Source organism: Eumetopias jubatus, unplaced genomic scaffold (assembly GCF_037043125.1).
Source record: "Eumetopias jubatus isolate StellerSeaLion01/CBP00866 unplaced genomic scaffold, mEumJub1_p1.0 scaffold_14, whole genome shotgun sequence".
NCBI classification, from domain to species: domain Eukaryota; kingdom Metazoa; phylum Chordata; class Mammalia; order Carnivora; family Otariidae; genus Eumetopias; species Eumetopias jubatus.
The window spans coordinates 17,972,424-17,985,884 of NW_028274820.1; the positions used below are offsets into that span (position 1 = coordinate 17,972,424).

At 37.4% G+C, this 13,461-nt stretch overlaps 1 protein-coding gene across 1 annotated transcript in view; it reads right to left on the minus strand.

Moving 5' to 3' along the window:
- Positions 1–1,033: 1,033 nt before the first annotated feature.
- NME8 (NME/NM23 family member 8) overlaps positions 1,034–13,461 on the minus strand; it is a 67,428-nt gene continuing 55,000 nt past the window's right edge. The window contains exons 11-15 of the mRNA XM_088018464.1: positions 7,606–7,750; positions 6,810–6,917; positions 4,232–4,383; positions 1,853–1,997; positions 1,034–1,271 (exon numbers count right to left, since the gene is read on the minus strand). Coding sequence (XP_087874590.1) covers positions 1,034–1,271; positions 1,853–1,997; positions 4,232–4,383; positions 6,810–6,917; positions 7,606–7,750 — 788 coding nt within the window. The remainder of the gene's footprint in view (positions 1,272–1,852; positions 1,998–4,231; positions 4,384–6,809; positions 6,918–7,605; positions 7,751–13,461) is intronic.

Consider the following 13,461-nt stretch of genomic DNA (forward strand, 5'->3'; position numbering starts at 1 on the left):
TACACCATATTGCTAACTGATACTATAAACAGAATGTAGTTCCACTCACCTCCCTCCCCACTAGTCATGTATCACTGGCATGTTTAATAATGTACTGTCTTATAGTGATTATAATTAGATATTGTTTCTTTGAGTTTTGTCTCCCCATTCAATTTGCACTTTTCTGAAGGCAACAACCTCCATTCAGCCACTTTTGTATTAACCAAGAATTTGCAGTTCAAGTAGACACACAATTCATATTTTCCCAACATAAATGATTATGGGTTGTACACTCATGCCTTTGTCTATAATTGAGTGAGACTTAATGGAATGAGCTGCACTGTGCCCAAATTTATTTTTATTTTATGACTTAATATCTTAATTCAATGTTCTTATTTGGGGGAAATCACAGCCTAAATGACAATATTAAGGGAACAATGTACACTTCTCTCCCCTAGGAACCTGGTTGGGTGTGGAGGGGTTTCTCCATTTAACATTGCTTTCTCATTATGCTCTGGATACTGATTCTCAGTTTGGCTCATCCAAGTGGGGACGACCCTCCACATGCGAAGAGGCTCTACAGTCTTTTTTTTTTATGTTGTTAGTCACCATACACTACATCATTAGTTTTTGATGTAGTGTTCCATGATTCATTGTTTGTGTATAACACCCAGTGCTCCTTGCAGTACATGCCACTACAGTCTTATTTCAGGCAGCTGTCAGACCCATAGTGGTATACATTTGTGAGCCTACTCTTTGAAAAAAAAGAAGGAAAGTAGGTTTAATGGGAAAAGCCACCTAGCTTAGGCTGTTTCCCACATTGCCCAGGACAGAAAAGTTTCCAAACTTTCTATCAACAGCTAAGTAAACTCAATCCATATACATGTTATGTATCTTCAAGCCTGCTATGGAACAGCACAGAGTGTCTAGCGGGAAATAAAATCTGATTCACAGATATGGGGAAAGTTCTGGTCTTTCTGGGACAGTCTTGTCCTGGGCTCAGTCACAGTAATAAGCAAAGCAAAGAAAACAATAATTAAAGAGGTATTGTACTTTAGTTTCCCTCGGGATTCTCAGGACCAAATTCTTCAAAAATTCTAGTAATGCTCTCCATTGCTTCATAGGTATTAGATGATCCGTGGACAGCATTTTTCAAAACACTTCTTCCAAACTTGGCTCGGATAGAGTCTGGGGACAGTAGTTTTGCCTCATCTGGTTCTACAGGACCAATCAATTGTCTCCAGTCTGAAACAGCATTCCACTTGGTCAGAACCATGACCAAAGATGGACCCCTGCAAATAAGAATGCTTTCAGACAATCTGAGCATTTATACCTATAGAGATTGCATATACAGCTAAAAACAAGAATACCATGCTTTGTCTTTATTCTTTGTCCTTATCAGTGTGATTTTGTGCTTTCTTTTTGTTTTTCCACTTCTCCCCCTTCCAATAGATTGTTGTGCTAGAAGAGTGCTGTAGTTTAATTCTAGAAATATATGCCAGGCACTGTTCTGAGTATTTTTAATGTATCAATTATATAACCTCACAACAAACAAAGGGATAGATACTATTATTATCTCCATTTTACAGATGAGGCAACTGAGGCACAGATTAAATATGTTGACAGAGCAGGGATTTAAAAGCAGAGATTAAAACCCAGATCATCTCTATACCTAATGTGAGGACCTAAAGAAACGAAGGAAGGAAGGAGAAAAGAAGGTAGGGAAGGAAGGAAATAGAAATGAACCCCAAATATTAATAGGGTATCTTTATCTTTTAATGAATGGAATTTTTAAATTACATTTTGTATGTTTCAGTTTGTATAATGAATATTTACTACTTTTATAATGAAAGACTATATATCAGAAACTTACTCAGATAACATTTCCAATACATCTTGATAAAAGTCTTTTCCTTTTATTTTTGAATAAATTTTTCCTGCTTCTTCTTCATTTAGGAGCATTTCCTTCATCTGTGTTATTTCAAATCCAGCCTCTCTAATAAGTTTCAAGATCTCCTCTAGAGAAAACAGATATTTGGTAATCTTGTAGAGTGCCTCCACTTTTGTTCCATATTCAAGTAGACTGAAATAACTAAGGGAAGTAATCATTTTACTTGCATACTGTGGCTTAAAGAGCTAAAACTATGCTAAACTAAATTGAACTCAAAAGCATCAGATCGACATCGAGCTGACATCCAGAACAACGTTAATACAGTAATGCAGATGTTCAGTCTCTGAGATGCATCTTCCAGAACCCACCGGAAACATCTCATAGACTCTAAGGAGGGCGGGAGGGGTATGCTTCTGGCTGAAAGTGAAGCCATGTTTTCATCTCCATGCTGCAAATGTCAAGGAAGTCCTTCTAGATATGGATCGAAGGGGAGAGCCCATCTGAACACTTCTCCCTGAAGTAGCAAGGCACTAAAAATCTCACCAACAGTCTAAACTTTAAAGGCTACATTCAGTGAACCAAATGAGGGATTAGGAGCTTTCTGGTAAAACAGTCTTTTCTTTGGTCCAGATCAAAAGCACTTAGAAGTGCTGTGCTGCCGTGCTGGTCTCTAAAGGTTGACCTTGAGCACAACCGATAGCCTGAAGAAGACTGGACTTCTCCTCCTATAAAGGCAGCAGCCAGGATCTGCCCTGTGAAAGGTGCTGTGGGAACAAATGTGAATGGAACATTAAACACTTCTTCCAGATCTTGTCTGCTCAGATGGCTGGGCCTAGAAACACAGCTTGAAAAGGTGGTCATTTTTATAAAGAGCAATGTAAAAGGCTCCTGGAACCACAGGCAAGTAAACTATTAACTCTCTGGGAAGGTCAGAGATGACTTCCAGAAAGGCCAACCTTTGTGTTCAGTACAGAAAAAATAAGATATGATCACCATACAGACAAACAGAGAAAGAACATTGTAGGGACAGTGCAGAATTTCTAAAAAAAAAGTTAATGAAAACACTATGCATTAAAATCTATGGGGTAATCAGAAGAAATTAAAGCAATAATCAAGGAACATGTATAACTTCAAAAATATATATCAACAAAAATAATGGAAATAAATGAATTAAATATCCAATTTAAAAAGCTAGAAGAGCATTTTAAAAAACTACTAGAGAATCAAAGGCAAAATTTTTTTAAAAAAACCTAAAATAATGAGTTTGAAAACAGAAAATAAAACTCATAAATAAATAAGGGCACCTGGGTGGCTCAGTCATTAAGCATCTGCCTTTGGCTCAGGTCATGATCCCAGGGCCCTGGGATCAAGTCCCACATCAGGCTCCCTGCTCGGCAGGAAGCCTGCTTCTCCCTCTCCTACTCCCCCTGCTTGTGTTCCCTCTCTCGCTGTGTCTGTCTCTGTCAAAGAAATAAATAAAATCTAAAAAAATAATAAAAAATAAAAAATAAATAAATAAAATTCTGTTTGTTTGAAAAACAACAAATGAAGAAATGGCAGGGTGGAAATAATCATTGAAAATGAGGAAATTAAACATGATAATAAGAAACCATGAACTCTATACAGACAAAATGGATAATTTCCTAGGAAAACACAACTTAGCAAAAATTAACTCTAATTAACTATAGTAGAAGTAAAAAGTTTAAATAGATCCATTTCCATAGAAGACTTTCTCCACAGAGAAAGTGGCCAAAGAATTATCCCACAAAAAAGCAACAGGCCAGATGTTTTCATAGGAAAACTCTACCAAATCTTCAAATATCAACCCCACTGCTGCTTAAACTCCTTCAGAGTACCACAAATGAAGACATGCACATTTTTTATGAAGTATTATTATACTGTTATCTAAACCTTGCACAAAAAAATGAAAAGGACAGACCAATCTCACTGTCTCAACACGAAAAATCCCAAGTAAAATATAAGCAAATAGAATCTAAAAGCACATTTAAAAAATACTTCAAGACTAAGTGAAGTTTATCCAGGAATGGAAGAATGGCTCGATATTAGAAATATCATGAACATGATCTTTCCTATTAATATATCTATGGAGAAAAACATTGTCATCTTCATGAATTCTGAAAAGGACTTCACAAAATTCAATTTCATTTTGATTATAAGAGAGACAGAGAGAAGGAAGAGGGAAATAGGGCAAGAGAGCAAATATGACAAAAGTTCATTGTTAAATCTAGATCGAGGGATGTGGGTGTTTGTTGAATTATTCCTCTAGCTTTTCCATAGTTTGAAAGTTTTTACAAAATCTGAAGGAAATGTACACATTGATTTTTATTTCTAAATATTTACCTCTTTGTTCCTGTGTTACATGAGGTTTAAGCAGTGCTAAAGTGCTTTGAGGAGGAAAGAAATACTGTATTTCCCTCTCGGCTGCTTCTAATGAATCACTTCCATACAACTGGTTGATGGGCAAATCTTCCATTGCAAATCGTACACATAAACTTTGAAAAAGAAGTCAAGTTAAGCACTGTTAGAGCGTAACATAATGTAGTATAAACACAACAGAACACTATATAAATTGTCCAAAAGTCATCAAACAACTCATTCCTGATCTAGACACTGTGCAAAAGGCAATAATTATACTCCTTCCTTACAAGGAAGTTTAACAGCCATTAGGAAGAAAGAACATAAACAATGAAATAATTATGATATGACTATTGACAGATAACTCTGCAAGAAGGAATGGTACCTTGGTGCAGGGAAAAAGCATAGACTGTAGAATGCTTATTGCACTGCTTGCTAGCTATGTGTCTCTGGTCAATTACTTAACTTCTCTGTGCTTTAGTTGTGTCAGATATAAATAAGATAATAAAACTGCTTTGGAAGGAGATTTTGAGGAGGTAATCAGATGATATGTTTGAAATATATGGTGCATATTAAGCTCTCAGTAAATATTCCTTTCCCTTCCCTCATCACTAAATATTATCAAGCACTAGAGATGGCATTTGACTCTATACCAAAGACCCCAAATCACAAATACTGAATCCAGGAGACACTGCAAAGGAGCCTCTAGCAGAGCAAGCACAGTGATAAGAGAGGAGCATACAGGATGGCTAAGTGTAAAGAGGCAGGAGTGAGGCTGATGGTACTGGACATGTTGGGTTAGGCAGGGTTTTTTTTTTTTTAAGATTTTACTTATTTACTTATTTACTTATTTAAAGAGTGTGTGAGTAGGGGGAGGGGCAGAAGAAGAGGAAGGGAGAATCTCAAGCAGACTCCCTGCTGAGCGCAGAGCCCTATGTGGGGCTCGATCCCATGACCCTGAGACCAGGACCTGAGCCGAAACCAAAAGTCAAGACGCTTAACCAACTGAGCCACCCAGGCACCCCTGGGTTAGGCAAGTTATCCTGGTTCTGCTTCCTCTACAATAGATGAACACATATACCTCCTGAATCAATTGGTGTTCCTTGATTTTTTGTCAGTAGCCCTTTTCCCCCCCTCTTTATCTACATATATTTCAGTAGAGGATATACACTCTGCTTATTTCATTTTCTGCCCTTTACACATAGCCCAACCCACAAAATCCAGCCATAGGGAATAATGTCCTTTCCTATTAATAAACTGACTTCACTGGTAACTTGGTTTTCTCTCCTTAGACCCCCTTCTTACCTCGTTGCTTTTGCTGATGCATTCAGATTTCCTTTTTGCCTTAACCAATTTGACTTTCCCACTTGACCCTTGGCAATTCTCACATCTCTGATTTGAAGACCCTTGTAGCCCCAGAGCCCTGGAGACTGGGATTGCCAGGGGTGGGGGATTTGCACAGTGAAGGTATCACCACAAGGTATCTCTGCTCAATGGAGTAAGCTGCGCCTCTGTGGATCTGTTAGAAGATTACTGGGGGAAAGTGTGTGGAGGAGGATGGGACAGAGCGAGTAGGTGATGGGAACGAGGGGTTGCTATGTTTCTCCTTTATGCAAGTGACCACATTTCAGATGAAGTGATGCAGGGCAGAATTTGAAACCCAAGTGCAGAGAAGGGCAGAGCTCTGCTGAGTTCTTTCAAAAGCAACCAGAAAGAACTGGGTAGAGCTGAGGAAATGGAAGAAGGGGGAACCAATAAAAAATAACAGTTAAGATTAACTGTGAACTTGTAGCCACATAGGGATCATAAGGACTCTGGCTGGAATCCTCACTGTAATAGTGAGGTAGAGAGGGGCAGTCACTGAGTACCTACACCTGGAGAAAATGTCTCTGTGCTGCTCACTACCTCCACACGTGAAACCATAATTTCTAGAACAGTATGGCTACAAGAATAAGCCTTGAGTTGATAGGAATTCCTGTCTCAGATGCCATGTCTTGCATTCTACGCTACACTTCATTAAGAGTTTTTATGGCATTCTGCTCATACCACTTACAGACTGTCCAACTCCTATTATCCTATAAGGTAATTGTAGGGCTAAACAAGGGGTAAAATGTGTCCATGCAGAACAAGTCAGATTCCAGATATCCTACCCAAAAGAAAACATTTCAAAGTTGTGTGATGTGATGCTTCATTAGTATTGTTATTTATTATACCAACATGTATGTCAAGCTTGCTGTATCTGATAGAGCATCTCTGTTCTTACCCACTTGAAGGGAGAGCTTTTCTTCTCCTGAATCGATTCCTACCAAGGGCAAGAGATGGCCTTTTGGCTGGGTCCCCACCACTTACTTCCCAGCCTCACACCAAGCATCCCACAACCTTCTTCTGCAAAACCTTGGCTTTAGTCGGGCTGCCACTGGGCTGGGCCTCTGGTCATAATCAGGAAAAGAAGTTTTCCTGAGAGCCTCCCTTGGACTAAAGCTGTGGTTCCTGTACCCATATCCAAAAATAAATTAAAATGTCTCCCATGAAAAAAGTTTGGGACCCATGATATGAATCCTACCTCTCTGGAAGATATTCTTTGGCTTTTTCAACACTACCTGGTCCAATTAACTCTTTCCAGTGTTGTAAGCCATGGTCTCTTACTAAAACAAGGGCTAGAGATGGACCACTGTTAGAAAAAAAGACAAAAAATATGGCTCAGTAGCTAATTGTATATAGATAATACAAGTAGATTTATTAAATAGACAAAACATATCAAGATAATTCTTTTATCAAGAGTCTAAGATGAATTTCCACTGGTGTACTCTCAAGAGTATATTGAACACCTTATAAAAGGATGGAAGCAGATTAAGGAAGGGAAGAGAAGGGCCTTCATTCTGATAGATCGATTCCTGTTTTGTTCCCAGATTCCTGCTGATTCATACACCCTTGCTGGGGTGTATGAATTTCTGTCACAGCTGCTATTTCACTTACTCTTCTAGAAACCTGACAGATTTCTAGTACCTCAGTCTTCTCCTAGAACTAGTGATCTTCAGGATCAACAAAGCCCTTGAGACTCAGTATGTTCTCTGCTTGGATTTAATGTTACACACCTTGGATTTCTAGCATTCAACTCAATGGACTCCAGTAACTTCACCCAGGCCTTTCCATTGCTCCAGTAACATTCCGGGAGGATGAGAGAAAATGGACAGTTGAGCAGAGAATTGAGATAGGAGTGAGATTGGCAAAGAAGTAGACTGAGCACACGTTTACAGAACTGAGAGGTGTGGCAACCTGACCAGGGCAGGGTCAAAAGAAGACCTAAATGATTCAAAACGAAATCAGACTGTGCCTTCTAAACCTGAACTCTACTTTACCTGGTCATTTTTTCTATAAGGTTTCCAAAATAATCTTCATTTTCATATTCCTTGCACAGTGTTTGTGCTTCCTCTTCTGATAATACAATTTGCCTTTGCATCAGTATTTTAAAGCCTTCATCTTCAATAATCTTCAAAACATCCTCTAATTCACATAACAAGTGTTAAATCAATAGGTTATTGGCTATACATACCATACAGAATGTACTATTATGAAGGCGTATAAGGCATTTTCCCCTCATTTGAAATCTAAAAGTTTGCAAAAATAGCTTATTAGATTTTAAGGTGAATAATACTCTTATCATACCAAATTATGACTTATGATGCTATTTCCAGTTTTTCATTACATAGGAATCACACACATACAAGGTATGTAAAACTGAAAAAATTACAACTGAAATAAAATATTCACTGCATGGGCTGAATGCCAACAAGGAAATCACAGAATTCAGTTTTAAAACTAACACAATTGAAATGATCCAATTAGAACCACACACAGAAAACAAATTTAAAAGTGGCCAAAGCCTCAGGAACCTGTGAGACAGTGTCAAATATCTAATATTTATATCTTTGGAATCCCTGATGGAGTGGAGAAAGAGTTGGCACAGAAAAAATAACTTAAAGAAATAATGGTGGAAAATTCCTTGAATTTGGTGAAAGATATTAATTTATAGATTTAAGAAGTTTAAGGAACCCCAAAGTCAAAGATAAGCTCAAAGCAAAGTATACTCAGGGACACCTCAGTGGCATAGCTAGTTGAGCATTCAACTCTTGGTTTCTGCTCAGGTTGTGATCTTGGGGTCCTGGGATCGTGCCCCATGTTGGGCTCCACACTTAGTGTGGAGTCTGCTCAAGATTCTCTCTCCCTCTCCCTCTCCCTCTGCCCCCACCCCACGCTTTCTCTTGCTCTCTCTCAAATAAATAAATAAATCTTTTTTTAAAAGAGTATACTTATACACATAATAATAAAACTGCTAAAAACCAAAGATAAGAAAAACATCTTGAAAGCAACCCCCCAAATAAATAAATAAAAAGGTACATTACATATAAGGTAAAAAATGCTTTGAATGACTCTGGATTTTTCATTAGATACCAATAAAGCCAGAAGGCAGTGGCACAACATTTTAAAAGTGTTAAAGGAAAAAAACTGGCAAACCAGAATTCTATATCAGTACAAATATCCTTCAGGAATGAAAATAAAGACATTCTCTGATGAAAGAAAACCAATTGAATTTGTTGACCTGCTCTAAAAAAGTACAAAAGTTCTTTGGGTGGAAGGGAAATGATATCAGAGGGAAATTTGGAACTTCAGAAAGGAATAGAAGATAATTGTAAATATCTGGGTGAATATAATAAAATATTTTCCTCCTCTTAAGTTTCAAAAAATTCATCACTGTTGAAAAGCAAAAAATTATAGTACAGTTTGGTGGAGTACTCAATACATGTAGATGTAACAGAACTGGTGACTACACTGGGTAGGGGAAAGGGGAAAAGGATATATGGGGCTGTAAGGTGATGTGGTAAAATATTAACTCTAAATAGTTTTAAAGTTACACACATATATTTTAACCCATAGCACAGCCACTAAAAGAAATGGACAAAATACATTAAGAAGCCAATAGATAAATTAAATTAAATTAAAATGGTACACTAAAAGAGTAAATTCTAAAAGACAGCAGGAAAGAGAAAACAGAATAGACAATTCCAAAATTTACCAAAATGACATTTAATGTAAAAGGTGTAAACATAGCAGTTAGAAGATAAAGATTGTCAGAATGGATTTTTGAAAAGACGATATTCTGTGCTCACTGGAAAAGAGAGACTTTAAGCAATAATGGAAATGATTCTGACAAGCTAGATGCAAACTGAGAGAAGACGACTATACTAGTCCCAGAGGAGATGAAAACAATGAAAAAGAATCATGTTTTCACCTTTTTTTATTATGAATAAAAGGTGTGAGGGTCTGATTTCAAAGTTGCACAGAAAGCTTTGTTCTGAGGATTTGCCTTACTGGCAGAGTTGCTTGGAGGTGATTTGAGGCTTCTGGGCATATTTGAGGCTTCTGGGCATATGAAAGAACCAGGAAGACTGCCTGAGGCAATATCCAATAGAGGCCAGTCAGGCTCTAGATGCAAAAGCATCTGACATCTTTACCCAACATGAATGAGGCAACAGCCATCTACCAACTCATACTGAAGACAGGCAGTTTTAATTCTCATCATGGATGGATTTAATACTTGTTACTTCTTATCAATGGGATGTTCTTTTCTAAGGACTTGGTAGTAAAAGTGCTAGCAAATGGATTAGCCAGAATGTGTCTGTTGCATATTTCAAGTATTCTTAGGCGTGCTGGAAAAGGGTGGGAAGTGGAAACACGCACCAGCTGTCACATAAGATACTCTCATGAACTATGGAAAAAAATCTCAACAAAATATTATCAATCAAATCTAATAATGTACAAAAAAGGATACACTACAGCAAAGCAGGATTTGTTCCAGGCATACAAGTCTAGTTCAACATTTGAAAACCAATGAACATAATTTGCACATTAATATGCTAAAGAAGAAAAATCATATGATCCTCTCAATAGATACAGGAAAAGCATAAGACAAATCCAACAGCCATTCTTTTTTTTTTAAGATTTGATTATTTATTTATTTATTTATTTATTTATTTATTTATTTATTATTTATTTATTTGACACAGAGAGAGAGAGAGCACAAGCAGGGGGAGAGGCAGAGGGAGAAGGAGAAACAGACTTTCTGCGGAGCAGGGAGTCCACCATGGGGCTCGATCACAGAAGGCAGACACTTAACTGACTGAGCCACCCAGGCAACCATCCAACAACAATTCATGATTAAAACTCAGCAAACTAGGAATAGAGGGTTCCTCAACTTACTAAAGAACATGTACAAAAATCCTATTGCTAACATCATACTTAAGGAGAAAAACTGGATGCTTTGTCTCTAAGACTGGAAAGAAGGCAATGATATCCCCTCTTGCCATTCCTATTTGACATCATCCTGGAAAACCTAGCTAGTTTGAAATAACACAAGAAAAGGAAATAAAAGAGTATATAGATTTGGACGGAGAAAATAAAACTGTCTGTTTTCTAGTGACATCAGTGTCTATCTGGAAAATCCCAAAGAAACAATAACAACAAAACTCCTGGAAACAATAAAAGACTACTATAGCAAAGTTGCAAGTTAAAATTAATATACAGAAGTCAATTACTTTCCTATATACCAGCAATGAACATTGTAATTTGAAATTTAAAACAATACCATTTACACAAGCACACAAAAAATGAAATACATGGGTAGAACTCCAACAAAATCTGTATAGGGTCTAAATAAGGAATAGGCAGTCAGAGAAAGACAAATACCATACGATTTCACTCATATGTGGAATTTAAGAAACAAAACAAACAATCATAGGGGAAGAAAAAGAGAGGCAAACCAAGAAACAGACTCTTAACTGTAGAGAACAGACTGATGGTTACCAGAGGGGAGGGGGATGGGAGGATGGGTGGAATGGGGAATCGAGATTAATGAATGTGCTTGTTGTGATGAGCACCAGGTATTGTATGGAAGTGTTGATTCACTATGTTGTACACTGTATGTTAACTAACTGGAATTTAAATAAAAACCTGATAGATGATAGAGAGATTAGATGATAGATAGATGATGATGATAGATGATAGATAGACAGATAAATAGATAGAACTACAAAACTGGTGAAAGGGATCAGAGATCTAAATAAATGTACACATAGGCATTATTCATGGATAGGAAGGCTCAATAGTGTTAAGATGTCAGTTCCACTGATTCTAAAGTTTACAAGGAAAGGCAAAAGACCCAGAATAGTCAACTCAATATTGAAGGAGAAGAACCATGTTGGAGGACTGATTCTACCTTACTATATAAAGCTACAGTAATCAAGAAAGCATGGAACTGGTAAAAAACAGACACAAAGATCCACGAAACATAATAGAGAACCCAGAAAAAAACACACACAAATATACTCAACCGATCTATGACAGATAAGCAAAGGCAATGCGGTAGAGCAATGACTGTCTTTTCAATAAATGGTGCTGGAGCAATGAGGCATCCCCCCTGCAAAAAAAAAAAAAATTACTCTAGACAGAACTTACACCTTTCACAAAAATTAGCTCAACTGGATTGTGGACCTAAACTTAAAACACAAAATCGTAAACTTTCTAGAAGATAACAGAGGAGAAAATCTAGGTGACCTTGGGTTTGGAAATGATTTTTTTAGATACAACACTAAAAGAAGAATCCAAAACAAAAAACTGGTAAGTTGGACTATATTTTAAAAATAAAAATTTTTCTGTGAAAAAGACTGCTAAAAAAAAAACACAGAGCCCAAAACCTGGAAAAATATTTGCAAACCACATTTATATAAAGGATTATATTCAAAATTTACAAAGAACTCTTACAATTCAACAATAAGTAGACAACTCAATTAAGAAATGGGCATAAAGAGATGCCTGGGTAGCTCCATGGGTTAAGCATCTGCCTTCCGCTCAGGTCTTGATCCTGGGGTCCTGGGATCAAGCCCCATGTTGGGCTCCCTGCTCCGCGGGGAGCCTCCTTCTCTCTCTCCCTCTGCCTGCCGCTCCTCCTGCTTGTGCTCTCTTGCTCTCCGTCAAATAAAAAAATCTTAAAAAAAAAAAAAAAGAAATGTGCATAAGATCTGAAAAGACACCTCACCAAAGCAGATATAGAGATGGCAAGTTAGCATATGAAATGATGCTGCAATTTGTTGAGTTACAGGGAACTGTAAATTAAAAAATGAGATAAATTATATGCCCATTAGAACAGGAAAAAAAATTTAAAATACCAAATGTTGACAAGGATGTGGAGCAACAGGAATTCTCATTCATTGCTGTTTGGAATGGAAAATGATACAACCATTTGGAAAGGCATTTTGGCAGTTTCTTACAAAGCTAAACATAGTTGAACCATAAAATCCGGTAATCATGCTCCTAGGTATTTAGCCAATAGACTTGAAAACTTATGTCCAAAAATGACAAGACGAAAAAAATCACCTCAACAAAAAGAACAAGGGGTAGTACCATCTGCCAGGGACCTAATCAATAAGGACATTAGTGTAATGTCGGACCTAGAGTTCAGAATCATGACTTTAAAGATACTAGCTGGGCTAGAAAAAAGCATGGAAGTTATTAGAGAAACCATTTCTGGAGAAATAAAAGAACAAAAATCTAACCAAGTCGAAATCAAAAAGGCTATTAATGAAGTGCAATAAAAAATGGGGGCACTAACTGCTATGATAAATGAGGCAGAAGAGAGAATCAGCAATATAGAAGACCAAATGATGGAAAATAAAGAAGCTGAGAAAAAGAGAGACAAACAACTACTGGATCACGAGGGCAGAATTTGAGAGATAAGCAATACCATAAGATGAAACAACATTAGAATAATTGGGATCCCAGAAGAAGAAGAAAGAGAGAGAGGGGCAGAAGGTATATTGGAGCAAATAATAGCAGAGAACTTCCCTAATGTGAGGAAGGAAACAGGCATCAAAATCCAGGAGGCACAGAGAACCCCTCTCAAAATCAGTAAAAATAGGTCAACACCCCGACATCTAATAGTAAAACTTACGAGTCTCAGAGACAAAGAGAAAATGCTGAAAGCAGCTCGGGAGAAGAGATATGTAACCTACAATGGTAGCAATATTAGATTGGCAACAGACCTATCCACAGAGACCTGGCAGGCCAGAAAGGACTGGCATGATATCTTCAAAGCACTAAACGAGAAAAATATGCAGCCAAGAATACTATATCCAGCTAGGCTCTCATTGAAAATTGAAGGA